General features: G+C 40.1%; 1 protein-coding gene across 1 annotated transcript in view; it reads right to left on the reverse strand.

Annotated features, from left to right (window-relative positions):
- Positions 1-4680: 4680 nt before the first annotated feature.
- TNFRSF11B (TNF receptor superfamily member 11b) overlaps positions 4681-19801 on the reverse strand; it is a 28941-nt gene continuing 13820 nt past the window's right edge. Inside the window, exons 2-5 of the mRNA XM_024741329.1 lie at positions 14438-14807; positions 9679-9870; positions 7766-7990; positions 4681-5899 (exon numbers count right to left, since the gene is read on the reverse strand). Coding sequence (XP_024597097.1) covers positions 5511-5899; positions 7766-7990; positions 9679-9870; positions 14438-14807 — 1176 coding nt within the window. The 3' untranslated portion in view covers positions 4681-5510. The remainder of the gene's footprint in view (positions 5900-7765; positions 7991-9678; positions 9871-14437; positions 14808-19801) is intronic.

Raw genomic sequence — 19801 nt, forward strand, 5'->3', positions numbered from 1 at the left:
CACAAAACTAGTCCAGTCGCTAACTGGATTAATGGAAAGGCTTCCTTTACAATTCTAGCAGAAGGAAAGGCATGCCCATATCCAGGTATAAAAACTATTTACCTCAGCTCCAATGACCTACCCAATATATTTGGCTGTAACAAAAAATCATGAGACAGACAAACAAGCAAGAAAAATATTAGCACATTCTCAAGTGACAGAGTAATCATCAGAAAAGACAAAGTCAGTGGTTAAGACAGTATGAAACAGGATAGTACTGGCACAGAAACAGACACGCAAACCAAAGGAGCAAAGCAGAGAGCCCAGAAATGAATTAACACTTACGTGGTCAATAAATTCAGAGGCAAGAATATACAGTGGGGAAAAGACAGCCACTTCAATGCATGGTGTTGGGAAAACTTGACAACTGCATGCAAAAGGATGAAACTGGACTATTTTCTCACACCATAGACAAAAATAAACTCAAAATGGGTTAAAGACTTAAATGTGAGACCTGAAACCACAACACTCCTAGAAGAAAACATAGGCAGTATGACCTTTGACATCAGTCTTAGCAATATTTTGGGGGATATGTATCCTCAGGCAAGGGAAACAAAAGCAAGAATAAACAAATGGGACTATGTCAAACTACAAAGTTTTTTTGCACAGCAAAAGAAACTATCAACAAAGGAAAAGGTCACCTACTGAATGGGAGAAGATGTTTGCAAATGATGTATCCGTTAGGGGGTAAATATCCCAAATATGCAAAGGACTCACACAACTCAAAGTAAAGAAAAACAAACAATCCAATTAAAAAATGGACAGAGGACCTGAATAGACATTTTCCCAAATAAGACATACAGATGCCCAACAGACACATGAAAAGATGCTCAACATCAATAATCATCAGGGAGCGCTTCCCTGGTGGCGCAGTGGTTGAGAGTCTGCCTGCCGATGCAGGGGACGCGAGTTCATGCCCCGGTCCAGGAAGATCCCACATGCCGTGGAGCGGCTGGGCCCGTGAGCCATGGCCGCTGAGCCTGCGCATCCGGAGCCTGTGCTCCGCAATGGGAGAGGCCACAACAGTGAGAGGCCCGTGTACCGCAAAAAATAAAAATAAAAAATAATCATCAGAGAAATGCAAATCAAAACCTCAATGAGGTATCACTTCACAGCAGTCTAGCATCAACATATATACACTACTGAATGTAAAATAGTTGGCTGGTGGGAAGCAGCAACATAGCACGGGGAGATCAGCTCCGTGCTTTGCAATGACCTAGCGGGGTGGGATAGGGAGGGTGGGAGGGAGGCTTAAGAGGGAGGGGATATGGGAATATATGTATGCATATGGCTGATTCACTTTGTTGTACAACAGAAACTAACACAGTATTGTGAAGCAATTATACTCCAATAAAGATCTATTAAAATAAAAAAATAGTTGATCTAAGGAAAAAAAAACAAAAAACAAGTGTTGAGGATGTGGAGAAAAGGGAATCCTTGTGCACTGCTGGTGGGAATGCAAGTTGGTGCAGCCATTATGCAAAGAAGTTTGCCGGTGCCTCAAAAAATTAAAAGTAGGACTACCGTACAATTCAGCAATCCCACTTCTGGATATTTTTCTGAAGAAAACAAAAACACTAAGTTGAAAAGGTACATGTACCCATATGTTTATTGCAGCAGTGTTTACAATAGCCAAGATATGGAAGCAACCTAACTGCTATCAGTAGATGAATGGATCAAGGGGATGCGGTATATATACAGTTGAATATTATTCAGCTATAAAGAAGAATGAAATCATACCATTTGTGACAACATGGATGGACCTAGAGGATAATATTCTAAGTGAAATAAGACAGAGAAAGACAAATGGCATATGATTTCACTTATATATGTTATCTAAAAAACAAAACAAATGAGCAAACATAAAAAAACAAAAGCAGAGTCAGTCAGATACAGGGAACAAACGGGTGGTTGCCAGAGGGAGGAGGATTTGGGGAAGTATGGGGATGAATGGAATAGGTGAGGGGGATTAAGGGGTACAAATTTCCAGTTACAAAATGAATGAGTCACAGGGATGAAATGTACAGCATGGGGGATATAATCACTAATAATGTAATATCTTTGTATGGTGATAGGTGGTAACTAGACTTATCGTGGTGGTCATTTTGTAATGTATAGAAATATCAACTCACTATGTTGTACACCTGGAGCTAATATCATGTTGTAGGTCAACTATACTTCAAAACAAACTCAGAAATTCATAGGAAATGAGTTGTGGCTACCAGACACCAGGGTGGGGGTGGGTAGAGGGAGGGGGAATTGGACGAATGTGGTCAAAAGGTGCAAACTTGCAGTTATAAAATAAATAAGTACTAGGGATGTCATGCACAGCATGATTAACATAATTAACACTGCCATATATTACACATGAAAGTTGTTAAGAGCAACTCCTAAGAGTTCTCATCACAAGAAAAACTATCTTTTTCCTTTATTTTGTATCTATATGAGATGATGCATGTTCACTAAAGGTATTGTGATAATCATTTCATGATGTATAAGTCAAATCATTATGCTTTGCACCCTAAACTTATACAGTGCTGTGTGTTGATTGTATCTCAAGAAAACTAGAAGCAAAAAAAGACTGTGTGGTACTGGTGAAAAGATAGACTTACAGATAAATGGAACAGAATAGAGAGTCCAGAAATATACCCACAGAAATATAATCAACTGATTTTTGACAAAGACGCAAAGGCAATTAAAGAAGCAATGCTCGTCTTTTCAACCAATCCTATGGGAACAAGTGGATGACCATATGTAAAAAAAATAAAAAGCCAAAAGAGGACTTCAATACATATCTCACATCTTATGTAAAAATTCACTCAGTTATCAAGGTTAATATCAACAGTACTTAGCCATGCTGATATCATCTGCACCTGGTATGATGTGAGAAGGGCCATTACCTATGTGATATTCTCTCTCCAAATCCATAACATCATCTGTTCACGAGAAAACAGACAGACTGAAATTGAGGCATATTTTACAAAATAGCTCACTAGGGATGTTATATATTGGCTTTTCAATGATTCTGTTAAGTCTAAAACTATTTCACAATTAAAAGTTTTGAAAAAGAGAAACTGACATGAATTTACATATTCTATTTCCCTTGGAGGGGAAGCTTGAGGCAGACTGAACCCAAAGGAGCAGCAGGTAAGCCAATCAAACTAACATTTGAAGGATTTATATCTGATACCGTTAACTACCAAACTTTTCTTAAACTTAGCTGATATATGAGGCCATTTCATTTTCTGTGCACAAGAACTTTGGTGGAAGACCTGGAACTTCTGAAGGGAACATGATGGCTGTTAGTTAACCCCTGTCCTCCGACTTAACGACTTCAGCACTTAATTTCCACAGTATTTTCCACTCCCCGTATTGCAGCCTTGGGACTGATTCTCCAGGTTTGTGCCTCTTGACTTTACCTCTGCGTTTTATTTCCCCAGATTTATGAGTTCGTGTGACATTTACCTGGATCTACCCTTCTGTCAAAGCGGCCATAATGATCTGGTTTCACAAAGGTAAGGTTGATCTGTGTTACATTCTAAATCACAGAAAAGTGAGAGAAAAGAGAAACACACACTGTGAAAGGATGGGGTGTAATGGACCCTGTTCCCAGTCATATCCCGTTCTCGGGAACTGCAGCTGATGAAGAGATGCCCTCACTAGCCATGTATTGAATATTTACACCAGTCCTCACCTAGGACAACCAGAGCCTCTCTGCTAGGAATTTGACATTTTGAACTAAAAGATACAGAAATATAAGACTAGGAGAAAGTGTAGGAACTTCTGCCATCAAGGAGCCCAGCGTTATCTTAATTCTACCGTTTCTGAGGCTTGGATACAACCTGTATTATTACCTGTAGCTGTTCTGGCAAATTACCACAAACTGGGTGGTTTAAAAGAACGGATACTAATTCTCTCATAGTCCTGGAGGGCAGGTCCAAAATCAAGATATCAGTAGGGCTGCACTCCCTACAGAGGCTCTAGGGGAGAATCTCTCTGTTCCTTTCTTCCCTAGCTTGTGGCTTATTGGCTTGTAACCACATCACTCCCATCTGTGCCTCTGTCTGCACATCGTCTTCTCTTCTGTCTTTCCCCTCTATGTGTCTCTTATAAACACACTTGCCACTGGATTTAGGGCCCACCTGGATAATCCAGGATGATTTTATCGTCTCAAGAGTCTTAATTACACATGCGAAGAAAGAGCCTTTTTCTAAATTAAGTAACGTTCACAGGTTCTGGAGATTATGACATAAACATATTTTGGGCAGGGGCACCACTCAACCAAATACACATGCTTCCAATTAACTTTTCCTTAAGTAGTGCCAGTTTCTATTACTTGAAACCCAAAGAACTTAGGTAGTTTGGTCTCTTGATGCTAGTGGCAGTAATTATAAGTTGTTTGTGCCATCTCTACACTAAGCTTGACTTCAGAAGTTCTCCAACTTTAGTGTAGTAAAAATTACTTTGGAACTTGTTAAAAATGCAGGTTTCTGCCCTCCGTTCCAGAGTTTCTCAATAAATTGGTCCAGGAATCTTCATTTTTAACAATTCCCAGATGGTCCTGATGATAAAAGAAAGGGAAAATTGTGAAAGCTCAGACCCATTCATGTCCCATTCACATACAAGCAAGAGGAAAAGCGATGAAAAATAATTTGAAAACTTTAATGATGTTGTTTATATAGTAAAAACATAAAATCTTTTAAATAAGGTACATTCAGTTTCTCAGAGCATCTAATATTCAGATAATTTATATTTCATACACTTTCCAACATTAAACAATTGACTAAATAATGCATTTTCTATAAAATGATAATTCAGTTTACACAGGTAAAAGTATATTACAAAAATACTCTACACAGGAAGAATGGCAGTACCTATTAGGAAATGTTACAAATATTCTGTTAAAAAATATATTTTATCTCTTTCATTTGTCATAATAATAAACAGAATATATATTTTTTTCTTTCTAAAATTAAGTCTTACACAGTTTCCCTTCAGGATGGTAATATGTACAAACCTTATATCTGAATGGATATAAATAGCAAATACTATAATAGTGTTACAGATATATTAGTAACTTTTACAGAAAAAAATGGCTTTCTAATAAAAGCCTCTAGTACAGCTGAATTCTCAAAGCTATTTAAGTTAGACATTCCCATGTTTAGTAAGGCACAATGGAGTCTAGTTTCTTATTTCCAGTTGAATTACTGCAAGCAGTAACAAGAAAAAATATAGTCAGTAGATATTGGACCAAATCTGTTAGTTGGATAAATTATTTGGGATTGATTAAACTTTGGGGGGAGATGTGAGTTCTTTCTCCACACCATAGTTTCTTTTCAGGCCCTGTGGCCAAATCTAGTCCTTGGTGATGAGAAAGAAATCATTGTACCCTCCTCAAGCGCCTGAGAAACAGTTTACTCATTTATTGGGTCTGGTCCATGGTGAGGAAACAGCTCAATGACCATTTCCGGTTATAAGCAGCTTATCTTTAATGATTGGACCTGGTTCCCTATCATTTCTAAAAATAGCTTCTGATATAATCTGTACATGGTGAAGCTGTGAAGGAACCTGATGGTCTTCTTCAGACTCTGAGTGACAGTTTTGGGGAAGTGGTATGTCTTCAAGTGCTTTAGGGCATGCATCAGGCCCTTGCGGGTGTCTTGGTCATCATTTTTTATTCGCCAGAGGCTGAGAAGCTTCAGGATTTGATCACTTGATTTGCACGTCTTCATTGTTTTCTCAATGTCTTCTGTCGTCACTTTCTTCCCCGGCAAGCTTTCCATCAGCCTTAGAAGCTGCTCGAAGGTGAGGTTCATGTGCCCTATGTGCCTCTGCACGCTCTTTTCACAGAGTTCGATATCTGCATAAAGCAAAAGCCCAGAGACGTTCACGTAATCCACCCAAAGCCACCGTAAAACTTCCCTGAGGCAAAAGGAGGTTCCCCAGAATTTCATAACTTTAAGGATAACCTCCTCCTTTCCTTTTGGGAGGGCTTAAGTAATGCTGGTTATTTCTGAGAATTGAGTTAAATAGTATCTTGTGTTACAATAGGATAATATGCTTCCTATATTCTAATCATCCAACACAGCTTTGTGAAAAGCCCAAATTTGGAAAATAACAGTGGGAAACTACAGACACACCGTTTTCTAAGAAAATTTGGAGAAATTAAAAGTGTAACCTTTTAGGAAAAACACAAAGTTAGCTATTTTATAATACAAACTTTCATTAACTGATACCCAATATATGTGCTATTTGAAGAATTAGGTCCTTCAAACGGTCTTTAATAAATAGCACCAGGAGATCATCAGCACAAAGGAGGAGCCGTGAAAACCCAATAATATGAGGCCAAAGAACAGTAGGATACACATGGCCTGGAGAATATTTCAGTAATGAGCTAGGACATAAACATAAGAGGCAATAAATAATGTTTCTATTGATGACATGAGTCATTTATTATCTGTGGGCCCGAAGGCAAGTCTGTTCATCTTTCTGGGCTGAAATGTCCTCATTTATAAAATAGGAAATTGGGTCCCTTCCAATTCTAACAGTCTCTGATTCTCTCCTTCCCTCTCTTTTTGCTTCAGGGCTAATTATACTTTCAAAGAATACATTTTGTTTGCCAAAAACAGGAGACAAGTTTACTCTTTGCACAAGTGAAACCATTCAACTATTAAAGCTGTTAGTCGCCTAAAATCTGTTGCCTCAGTTTCAGATGTTTGAGGCTTTAAGGTTGTGTAGGACTCCTCAGTCATTTAACTACATGTGAAGAGCAGAATGGATTTCTCCTTGACACTGTCTGCATTATGAAAACGCTCCCTCATTTTTTCTGCCATGTCCTCCCAATGCTAATTAAAGTCAGAACTTTTTCTACTGTGTATCCTAAAGCTTATAGTCCACACTGGATGAAACTTACTTCCTTTTCCCTCCGATTGTGTCCCATCATAACACACAAACACACACACACACACACACACACACACACACACACACACAGAGTTTCTAAAGGAGATTCTCCAAGAAACTCAAACACTTTACAGACCTTATCTCATTAATCCTCACAACACATGCTATTAAAATGGTAATCTTAAAATAGGCTGTGTTCAGATGCAGAGAACAAACGTATGGACACCAAGGGGGGAAAGTGGCAGGTGGTGGTGGTGGGATGAATTGGGAGATTGGCATTGACATGTATACACTAATATGTATAAAATAGATCAATAAGTAAATAAATTTTTTAAAATAAAAGTAAAATAAAATAGGCTGTGTTGTGAGGATTAATGAGAGGATACCTGTAAGACACTTAGAGGCTCTCTGGAGAGAATTACCACGTAAATCCAACATAGTTTCCTGGTAGAAATGCAAAGTAAGATCTAAAGTGGTTAAAGAACTTCTAGATAGGCCAGAAGGGATGCTCCTAAAACTGCTAAGGGGATCCAGAGTCAGATTTCCTGAGGTCTAGTCCCACATTTGAAATGTATTATCTCTCCCTTTAGAGAGACACTTGAAAAAGAAATTGGGGAGTAGAGGAGGTGAGAACCAAACCTCACATGACTGCTCTAGGAATAGCATATCCACTATCACTTGATGAATACGTTTTCAGTCCAACAGTAATTCCCAAAGGGAAACATCATCCACACAACTAAACAGGTACATAGTCCTGTTTCTGTTGTAGGACCGACAGGCGTTCTGATTTCTGATCAAGTTGTTTAATTTCAGGTTCCCATACCTTGGATGATCTTCTTGACCATATCTTGGTCTTTGTTTTGATGCTTCCATAACTTCAGCAGCTGGAAAGTCTGTTCTCGTGAGCTGTGTCGTCGTTTTATCTGATCTATGCTCTCTGCGTTCACTTTGGTGCCAGGCAAATTGTCTACCAGGACACTGAGCCAGTTCGGGGTAAGCTTTGTAGGAACAGCAAACCTAAAGAATGACTCCTCACACAGGGTCATGTCTAAAGGAAGGTGGGAGAACCAAGAAGATTTACTCAATAATTGGATTCTTGGATGTCTAAGGGACAAAAATAATAATAATAATAGTAATAATAAAAACCAACACAGTTGAGTTTTCCAGGATATTGCATGCTAAAATGAGAAGTTTGAATAAAATCAATCTTCTGTTGCCTGGTCTTAGTGGCAGATCACCAATCCAACTGGGTTCATGTCCTTTCTAATGTTCTTTTAGAGCATTTTGTGGGGGGAGAGTTTAACAAACATCTAATAAGAATGTATTACTGCTATAAATAACTTACAGCAAAAATTCTATATATATAGATAGCATAATGTGTATATATATGTTAATATATACATGAACATATTTTAATGTAACTGTGAAATATTTTGTTAAAGCTTTAGCTGGTGTCTACAGGTTACTTCAAGATCAGTGTCAAATCACTGTCTTTAAGGGAGCTTGAAAAGTAATCTGAAATAGTGTATTATTTTCTGCACAGACACATAGTTTACCTTTGGGAACAAGGATGGATACAGATGTATAAGCGTACATTAAGTGGGAAAATAATCAAACACAAAAACATGTCATTTAGAAAAGAAGTGCAATGGCCTGAGTGTCTGGGTAGGGTTGGTATATCCCAGGGATTAATAGTTTGTTTTTGGATTCATTAGGTCTGGGTTTGAATCCTGACTCTGCCATTCAAGTTCATACATTAACTTGAACAAACTTTACAGTATTTTTATAAAGATTGAAGCCCATATAGCAAAAGTGTCTGGCATATAGTAAGTGCTCAAAGAATGATAGAAATAAAAGTATAAATGAATTAAAGAGGATGTTAGAGGTCACTCTTCTTCTATCCCTTCCCTCGTTCCATTATTTAATAAGAAAGCAGAAAAGCTGAATGACTTATCTAAGATTTTTACAACACAGTGAAAGAATGTTGGAACTGGGTTTGAATCTTCAATCTCCCAACCCACATTCCTATGTTTTATATACTTCTATGTCACATAAAAAGATGTTTGGGGAGAGTCAAGCTGATTAAATGCTAAAAGGTCAGTCCTCCTTGGTGTGACGAGTCCTTGGTAGAAGGTCTGAGGTTAGTATGGTGGTAGGAGTGACAAGGTGAGGACAGTAACCTGATTAGTACCATCACCAACATGAGGTACATTCAGGTAACTTGAGCTTGGAGCTACTGACCTTTCCTGAATAAAGAGTTTAAGACAAGTACAGGAACTTAGAACTTCCATGCAACAGATGCAGTAATACCATAGGTAACAAAGCCAGTATTGCATTTCTAATTTGTCATCTATGTATGTCACTATGCTTCTTTGTTGCCAATTTATACTTTGGCTAATAATACAGATATTCTTAAAAGTGATGAAAATGCATAGCTTAAAAAATTCTGCAATTTGGACTCTGATCATCGAACCTTAAACAAAATCTTTACACCACCCCGTTCTCCGTGGGTAACATTTGATTCAAGTGTGAAAGTCAGGGTTTGGAGCATGATTGTGAGAAGATGGGGACTTTTTGAAAGATTTTGAGTTGTGGCTTTAGCGATGAGGCACAGGGAATAGTCTTAGTTGGTTAAAATTCAAGAAGGGGAAAATACAAGTTTGACTAAGAAGGGCTGGAGGGTCTTGTATTCAACTCAGAGGTGGTACAAAGACTGATATTTTGAAACATAATTACCTATTCCACACTTGTGAGTCGGTTCACCGTTTCCAGAACATACATTGTCATGTGTTGCATTTCCTTTCTTAGTTAGAAGGAGCCCAAGTGCACTGCAGTTTGTGTGCTTTCTACAGGGTGCTTTAGATGACGTCTCATTGGAGAAGAACCCATCTGGACAACTTTCGCAAACTGTATTTCGCTCCGGGGTTCCTACAGAAAATACCAAGCCATTTAGCACATTCTTCTCAAATACTTTCGCAGCAGATACCATCTTTTTTTTTTTTTACATCTTTATTGGAGTATAATTGCTTTACAGTGGTGTGTTAGTTTCTGCTTTATAACAAAGTGAATCAGTTATACATATGCATATGTTCCCATATCTCTTCCCTCTTGCCTCTCCCTCCGTCCCACCCTCCCTATCCCACCCCTTCAGGCGGTCACAAAGCACCGAGCTGATCTCCCTGTGCTATGCGGCTGCTTCCCACTAGCTATCTATTTTACGTTTGGTAGTGTATATATGTCCGTGCCTCTCTCTCACCTTGTCACAGCTTACCCTTCCCCCTCCCCATATCCTCAAGTGCATTCTCTAGTAGGTCTGCGTCTTTATTCCTGTCTTACCCCTAGGTTCTTCATGACATTTTTTTTTCTTAAATTCCATATGTTTGGATAAGCCTTTTCACTTGGTTTTTACTGCTACTATTGTATTGCACAAAACTTGAGGCATTTTCATTTTTCACTTCATTAGACAGAACAAAACTTCTAGAGTTAGCCCCTTAGGCAGTCTCCCCTACTTGTAATACAAACACAAATGTGTTTTGTTGTTACCTACAAGCACAAAATTGGGGAGGAAAGAAAAGAAGGGTATGATGTTCAATTAGTCCTGCCTGTGCTAAACTGTCAGTAAGATCTTTTTGTCAACCATAATCTCCACACAATTATTCCTGGGAAATCATGAAGGTAACTGCTGTGTAACTGCTGTAATATCATTCTTTGAAATCAGTACCCATGGAATGCTGCATCGTTAAATTCCAATCAGTTCCTACTGAAGTTCCTTCTTTCCTGAATCCTAATCGTGAAGCAACTCATAAGTATGCTAACCTTGAGAAGTAAAAATTTACAACATTATAATAAACTTTTGAAGGTGGCAATAAAGTTGACCATAGACTCAAAAGCATAAACCTACAATTACATAGTAAATGGAAGATGATATACCATTTGCTTAAACTGTTGAGTCTGAAAAGAGCACAGTCGTTAAAATTCAAGGAAGGGTGACTGTAAGGGCATTTTATTTCATGGTGGAGAGACACTTGATAAATTTGGGTAAATCATTGGCAGGAAAACTTGAACCAGTCAACAACTAAAGATGCTATTAAAAATAAATATCTTCAAACCCTTGACTCTATGCCTGGGTAGATCATACATTACAGTGTACTTGCATATGAAAATACCTCCATCTAGTGTAAGCTAGTTGAACAGATTTAGACTTTAATATTCAAATGTAGCTTTTACAGGCCAATTCTGGCTGACACAAGATACCAAATACTAAAGGGACAAAGGAAAGCTACAGAAAGTTAATAAATTTCATTTATTAAAATTTTCAACCTCCCATCTCATTGTATCCTTTTCCAAAACCAGAAAAAAAGAGTACAATGGATCGGTTTTAGTTTCAACTCTGGCTTCTTTCTTTTCTAAAGGGATTGATGATGCATTGGCCAATAAAAATGACAGACGGTTGGCAGAAAAAAAAGAGAAGGGGGAACCGTGCCTGAAACCTTCACATGTTAAATGCCATTTGCAGGGTTGCAGTGACATCATCTTAGGAACCACTTTACAAAGAGGTCTATTTTCTTAAGTACTTTCTTGCTACACTCCTCTCCTTAAATGGGATCCAACTTGATACCAAATTATCCAATATTGTAAGCAGAGGTATTTGGACAGAGATTCCATGGTATTATTTCATTGCTACTATTCTGGGGATAAATGGTCTTGGACATCTGGATCCAAGTCTCCCTTTGCCAACTGCACAAAGAAGAATCTTGTCATTCTTCACATACATGTTGATGGCTTGGGTGTTCTCATGTGTCCCAATGAGAAAATCATAGGTACAAGACATTCTTTCAGGTAATTTAGCCTTTAAAGTTCTCTACCAAGAGGAATCCAAGAATTATAGAAGGAAAGTTTTTTTAATGTATTTGGAGGCTTTATGTAATGACCTTTCTGAAAACGACTCGCCTCTTTTATGACTGATAGAACTTCTTATAAAAAGATGTATCCATCTAAGTAAATGATTTTGCCTTATTAATATCAACAGAAACATACAAAGTACACTCTGGCAGGCAAAATGTGAAATAGAATGGCAAGAGGAGTTGTGCTTTTCAGTGGAGAATTCACCATGCTAGCCGTAAGCAATTACATAAGAATTACAGGATGAAGTACAGTTGATCCTTGAACAGTGGTGGGTTAGGGGCACCAACAGTCTGCACAGTCGAAAATCCCATTATAACTTTATAGTCAGCCCTCTGTAGCGGGGTTCTGCATTCACAGATTCAAGCAACTGTGATCATGTCGTACTGTAGTATTTACTATTGAAAAAAAATGTGCATACAAGTGGACCTGCGTAGTTCAAACCCATGTTTTCAAGGGTCAGTGTAAAATATGGAGAGGAGAAGACAATCTGGCTTCAAAACAACAACCACGGGCTTCCCTGGTGGCGCAGTGGTTGGGAGTCTGCCTGCCGATGCAGGGGACACGGGTTCGTGCCCCAGTCCGGGGAGATCCCACATGCCACGGAGCGGCTGGGCCCGTGAGCTTTGGCCGCTGAGCCTGCGCGTCCGGAGCCTGTGCTCCGCAACGGGAGAGGCCACAACAGTGAAAAATACTTTTTAGAATAATACTACAGAATCTTGTCTTTGGACTGGAAACCTCGTATCTTCCATGAGGAACTCCTTTGTAGGTTTCTAGGGAGGGAACAGTAAGTAAATGAATAAACGCAGTCTTCTGGCTGCCTGCTTACTTCGTTCTACAAATTTTCATGCTTATGTGAGAAAAATCCTTACTACTTCCATTATTTTTCAAAACTTTCTAGTTTCCAAGCTGCATAGCCCCTGCTTAATTAATTTCCCTATATATAAATTACTGAATTGAATTCAATGGATCTGTTTCTGTTGGATGGGCTTCCCCCTCTACATCTTGGCTTAGCTTTTGAGTCCCAAAGTATCATCCAATAAAAGCTAAGAAGTGTCACCAATTTCTTCCTCAGATACTCATACTAGAGGCATTTTAAGGAACTGTCATGCAATTTGCACCTTCTATGATTAATTTTATAAAATTCACAACTTAGGCAACTTAGTAGTTCAATTTTTTTTTTTTTTTTTTTTTGTGGTACGCGGGCCTCTCGCTGTTGTGGCCTCTCCCATTGCGGAGCACAGGCTCCGGACGCACAGGCTCAGCGGCCACGTCTTACGGGCCCAGCTGCTCCGCAGCATGTGGGATCTTCCCAGACCAGGGCACGAACCCGTGTCCCCTGCATCGGCAGGCAGGCCCTCAACCACTGCGCCACCAGGGAAGCCCAGTAGTTCAATATTTGAATATGTTTCCTTTGTAGGCCTTTAAACCTAAAATGTTTATAATCATTTAGAATCTATATTACAACTTCTTAAAGTCAAAATAGTTACAAATAATTAGCATCCTCAAAACCAATGACTGTCAACCAGGGGTGATTTTGCCATCCAGGGGACATTTGGCAATGTCTGGGACATTTTTGGTTGTCACAACTGGGGGAGGAGTGCTATTAGCATCTAGTGGCTAAAGACCAGGGATACTGCTAAACATTCTACAATGTACCAGACAGCTGCCCACAAAAAGAATTATCCAGCCCCCAAACGTTAGTAGAGCTGAGGTTGAGAAACACTGCTTCAGACTGTGTCATTGGAATCTATACGGATTACTGCTTCCTCCAGAAAAGTAGGTGAATACTCTTACTTTTCCCAGGCCAGGAGAGCATGCAGACTATACCGAAGCTTCGTGAATGTAGCAAAAAAACAAAAAAAAGTGGGTTACAACTTTAGAAAGTTCAGTGCACACACTGGCCTTAACCTATGCTATTCAAAATGCAAAAAGAGAAAGTACTTTGTTTGTAGACAAGTACTTACTCTTGGCTTGACAGTCTGCTTTGTCTAAGGTAAAGGATAAGCTCATTGAAGAGATGCTGCTACCATCTTTATCCTCCCAGACACTCAACTGCCATGCCAAAGGAAGAACTAGCTTCATTTTCAATAATGAACTGCATTTCCCCTAGCCATTCTCATTTCTTACATAATTAATTATAACTACTCATTGTTAGCACGCCAGAGCCTCATTAATATCAGCATAATTACTCTCTTGGTATCAGTTAACATTTTTAATGTTTGTCAGGAAGCACTGCAGTTTGAAGCTCTCCATGCTGAAGTGAAACACAGAGGCATAGCTCAGCTATAAACAGTGCAACTCGGAGTGTGTCCCTTTAAGAAACAGCAGTCGATCATGCATCTCATTAGGGAGTGATTTGCTGCATTTGAGATTTGTAACTAAATTGCCCCTTAGTGGCAAAGTGTTCCTCTGAGGAATGGTTCTTTGGCAGCCATCCAGACACATAGTACATACCTAGCAGGTTCCATTACCTTTGCAATCTGCTGTCCTGTAATGTCACCAGGACAAACATGTCCCCTTAACCTTTCCCTACTGCCTGACCTTGTGTGATGCTAATGAATTCCGCGGCACGTTGGAAGCGGATGCATACCAGCGTGTAGCACTCCAAATCCAGAGGGACAGCTCTTATGTTTCAAGCAGAACTCCAGCTCCAGGTAGCGCCCCTCCTCGCATTGGCACACGCGGTTATGGGTGCGATTGCACTCCTGCTTGACGTACTGCAGTTCCTTGCACACTGGGCTGCAGTACAGACACTCGTCGCTGGTGTGCCAGCTGTCTGTGTAGTAGTGGTCAGGACAAGGGGCACACAGGGTCTTCCGCCTCGCTGTGCAGTGCTGTTTTAGGGAGGTGCCCGGAGGACATTTATCACACATCAGCTGACGAGAGGTTTCAGGGTCATAATGAAGGTACTTTGGAGGAAAGGTTTCCTGGGTGGTCCATTTAATGGAGATGTCCAGGAACTAGAAGAAGAAAGGGAAATTGTGGCATGTTAGCATGGAAATGGGGTGGTTCTTCTGTGCAAAAGCATCATTAACCTCAAAGAGTCCTTTAATACCTGAAGCCTCATGCCCTTCCTGCCTACTGAGCTACAACCACAGAAAGTGAGTTCAGAAGCATAATTCTTGCCTCTAAGTAGCTTAATCTCAAAGACCAAGATGGCAATAGCAGCAAAACATATTAAGTAAATGTAGCTCATAGATGGCTGGAGTGGAAAGCTCATCAGAATAGAAATGATTACACCTATATGCACTGCTAAATAACCCATGCGCCCTGAGTGACACTTTACCTCCCTGGGCTTCAGGGTTATCACTAGATTAGTGAGTTGGGTGAACTAGTGGTTCTCAGAACAGCTATACCAGAATCACCTAGACGCCTTGATAACGTGTAGATTCCTGATATTTATATCCCTAAACATTCTGATTCCACAGATGTGAAGTTGGGGCTGGGGACTGAAAAATCTACTGCTGTGATTCCCATGTGTGGAGCCCATACTCAATAAATATAATTTATTCACTTGACGATAGTTGTATCCCAGGCTCTGTTCTGGGCAATTGGGATACAGTAGTGAATAAAATAGTCAATAAACTCTGTCTATGGAGTTTACCATCCAACTGGGGGAGTAAGAAAATAAATAACAAATTACACATAAATTATACAATAGAAAATAAGTGTTGTAAAAAATGATCAAGTAAAAAAATTGGAAATATGGAGGGGAAGGTAGAGAGATAACAGACTTTAAATGTGGTGGTCACAGTAGCATATTTAGGACGAGATGATATTTTTCTTTTAGTTTTCCCGTTCTAAGATGTAATGATTCCAAACATATGGTAAAGTAAGCAGTTGGTGATTATAGTCATTCTGATCATTCATTCACTCATGCAACAGATATGTACTGCATGCCTACCAGAAATATGCTGGTGAGTAAGATGTGATCTTGGGATTTCCCTGGAGGCGCAGTGGTTAAGAATCCGCCTGCCAAAGCAGGGGACATGGGTTTGATCCCTGGTCCGGGAAGATCCCACGTGCCACAGAGAAATTAAGCCCGTGCGTCACAACTACTGAGCCTGCGCTCTAGAGCCCGTGAGCCACAACTACTGAGCCCACACGCCCCAACTACTGAAGCCCGCGGGCCTAGAGCCCGTGCTCCACAACAAGAGAAGCCACTGCGATGAGAAGCCCGCACACCGCAACGAAGATCCAATGCAGCCAAAAAGAAAAAATAAATGATAAAAGATATGATCTTTGTCTCTGTGCAGCTGGTAATCTACTGGAAGATTCCTAGAATTTTAAGACATATTTCCTCCATAACATCATATGGTGCAGTCTTGAATCTCACAGGTGAATGATGTCTAGAAAATGAAATGACCACCTCTCGTAAGGTTAATTGGGAAAAACTTCAGGGAGTAGGCAGGGTTTCAGAAGTTTCCGTCCATAATGGCCAAAGAGCTGTGTGCGTAGGAGAAAGAAGATTTTGCAGGCAAGAGTACTGCTTGGGAAGGCAGCGCCACATGGGCATTCTGTCTTGTAGTCTAGATCTCAGAAGGTCTTCAAGGGAACACTGAAGTAGTTCTTCACACTAATTAGAAGAAAAAGTGTTGTTTGTGTGTAGGGGTGGTTTGTTTGGGTTTTATTGTTTGTTTCTGGTACAGGGATCAACACCGACTGTTCTCAGGCTTTGGGAAGGTGGCAGGCCAAACAATAATTTTTTCCAAACTCTCTTCTTTGCAGAACTCAGGAAATCTCACAGAAACCCATTGACCTGGAAAAAGTGTGCCAAGCTAGGGAAACAGGACTCCCTTTTGAAAGAGGAATAACAAAGGTAAAGAAAGGCCTTTTTCATACGCATTTGGGCATTTTAATAAGTAATTCTATTCACTTCTTATTGGGACATGACAAGGGTCAGGGATGTCTGGACCTAATATGAGCTGATAAACCAGATTGAAAGAATAAAAGATCTCACCTAGGGCCATGGACTTTTTAACTGAGAGCAATTTTCAGAGTGCTGTGATGTAAGGGACTCCTAACCAACAATAAGTAAAATACAGTGCAAAACCAGGGCTGCTTCGGTAGTATTTTCAGGACGCTCTCATGACCCGAGGGTTTTGGGGTAAAGTATGTTCTTGAATTTCCCTGAGGTTTTCTATTGGCTCAGATAAACTGGGTCAACATTAGGAGAAAGAAGTGGACCGGTAACGAGTGAAAGCTCTGTGGTTTGGTCTGGATTTGTCAGAAATAGATGGAATCTGTTCGTTCAACACATATCTATTGAACATCTACCATGTACCAGGCATTGTAGAAGATCTTAGCATATGGTGGCACACGAAACAAAGATGCTCTTCAAACTGCCCACAGTCTAGTGAGGAGGCAGAGAACATAGAAGGAAAGAATAAATAACTACAAATAACAATCAATGTTTGGAAGGAAATGAAGCAAGATGAACTGACTTTGTTGCTTCTGGGTCATTCGAATCATATTGTGCTATATTTTTCAGGGCCCCTGTGTGGGCTTGGCCCAAATATTTCTAAAATATTCAACGCTAAGGAATGAAGTTTTCCTGATGCAACTCACAAAGCCACAGGAAAGCAATGAAAAATGTTTTTTTTCTCTTGATGTTCACTTTCAATTTCCTGAAAAGCCGCTTTTAAGGGTTCTCTTCTTTCAAGAAGCTCAGCTCAGAGGTCCATAGGGATGTGCCTTTGTCCTGCTTGCTGCTGCTGGTAGGGCTAGCAGTCCTGAGACTTCCCCCCACCTGACTTCCCATCACGCCCCCTTCCTCACACCAACATGGCTCATTTACTCATCAGCGGACCCTTTCCTCTCTTACCAAGAAGTGACAAGGATGAGATGGGAAAACCCCACAGATGGTGCTCACTACAAGCAGCCCCACAAATACAAGACCTGACCAAGAATACTGATGCAATTTGTATTTTTCTAGGCAATTGGACATGACATGGTTGGTTTCCTGAAACCATGCTTAGGAAATTAGTTGCCATCTCTTCAAAATACAGGGAAGCTTAGGTGAAACGAATCCACAGAGAAAAAATAAATAAATCAGGTTGACTTAAGGATTAGAGAGCAGTTATAATGGTGAAGGTCATTTCTCCTCGGCTACCGCATGGAATGATCGTATATATATTTTTAAAAATCGGAAAGCCGTTAGGAACTGCAGACTTGTTTTCAGCAAGTTCCATTGGGCCTCTGTGTTTTATTTGAAAATTTTCCACTTTGGTAAAATGACAGAACTCTGTGTGGCCCATATTGGATACTGAGTCTCCCTATCTGGTTAGCCCCAATTCCTGCACCGAATTTCTGGAACCAGTTACTGGACAGAGGATGGGCAAAGTTAATAAAGCTCTTCATCTCAGTCCTCTCTCTCACTTTCTTCTGCCTTTCCTAGAAAAGCAATGAGGAAGAAGCCAAAGGAGGACAGACCATCTTAACACTGGCTCTATCTCCTTTGCCAGCTGATAATATTTAAAGTCTAAGAAGAGTTCAAAAATAAATGTTTCTGTGCAGTGCATGACATAACCACTGATGAATATCTGCAGAGGCTGGGACACGTACATAGGTGTCTATGCAGAAGCATAAAGTGCTGCCTGTAAAAGAGGCCAGTCTGCTTTGGGTTGTGCTTGATTTTTAAAGAAAAATTAAATGGAATTTTCTCTCCATTTTTTCTTTCTTCCTCTCCCCATTCCCTACCCATCCGTCCTCTGGTGTAGACCCCTAATCCTTGAAGGGAATCCAGAAGTCCTCTAATCTAGTGCCTCCCACCAGTCCAGGAATCCTTCCTGAAGTCCCCCATGTCTCTTTTCTTGAAAGGACAGTTCAGGCTCCATCTACAGTAGCTTTGTCCCTCTCTTCACCTTCCATTTTTCTTTCATGTTGGACTGTGTTAAAGAATGTTCTCTTTCAAACCCAACCATCTTTCCTCATCTGTCAAATACTAGCAGGTGATGGTAGTGGGTGAAGGTGATGGGTGGGCTGAATTAGTTGTTCTCTGAAGCATTTTCTGGCTCTACCATTTTTCTTTCTATCACTGTAATACTGACAGAGTTTAAGTAGCCAAGGAACTTGGAAACAAATGTTTTGCTCTAACCCCCCTCCTACTTCTTGTTCCACTCTTTTATTTGTAAAACCCCTTTTGACAATACTTTGCTCTACTGTGCTTTGATTTTTTTGTGCTTCACAGCACAATATATGTGTTTTTTACAACTGAACATTTGTGGCAACCCTGTGTTGAGCATCCATTGGTGCCATTTTTCCAGCAGCACTTGCTCACTTTGTGTCTCTGTGTCACATTTTGGTAATGCTTGCAATGTTTCAAACTTTTTCATGACCATTCTATTTGCTGTGGTAACGTGTGATCAGTGATCTTTTTCTTTTTCCCCTGGCCGTGCCACGTGGCATGTGAGATTGTAGTTCCCCAACCCGGGATGGAACTCGTGCCCCTGCAGTGCAAGCACAGAGTCTTAACTACTGGACTGCCAGGGACTTCCCTGTGATCAGTGATCTTTCATGTTATTATTGCAAAAAGATTATGACCTACCGAAGGCTCAGATGACAGCATTGTTTGACGATAAAGTACTTTTTAATTAGGGTATATACATTGTTTTGTAGACATAATGCCATTGCACACTTAACAGGCTACAGTATAGTGTAAGCATAACTTTTATATGCACTGGGAAACCAAAAGATTCATGTGATGTGCTTTATTGTGATATTCCTTTGATTGTGGTGGTCTGGAATCGAATCCACGATATCTCCAAGCTATGCCTATACTGCAGAACTCTCTTATCAACCTCCAGTTTTCAGATTCACCCATGCCTTCCATTCCCTCTGTAAAACCAAGGGCTGCCCCAGCTAGCCGGATTCTTAGCCATGCCTTCTCCTTGAGCATTCCAACTCCCATTTGCTCTCCTAAAAAAGTCAGCGGTATGTTTGCTGCTGACTCTGT

The sequence above is a fragment of the Neophocaena asiaeorientalis genome, unplaced genomic scaffold (assembly GCF_003031525.2).
Source record: "Neophocaena asiaeorientalis asiaeorientalis breed wild unplaced genomic scaffold, Neophocaena_asiaeorientalis_V1.1 scaffold177, whole genome shotgun sequence".
NCBI classification, from domain to species: Eukaryota; Metazoa; Chordata; class Mammalia; order Artiodactyla; family Phocoenidae; genus Neophocaena; species Neophocaena asiaeorientalis.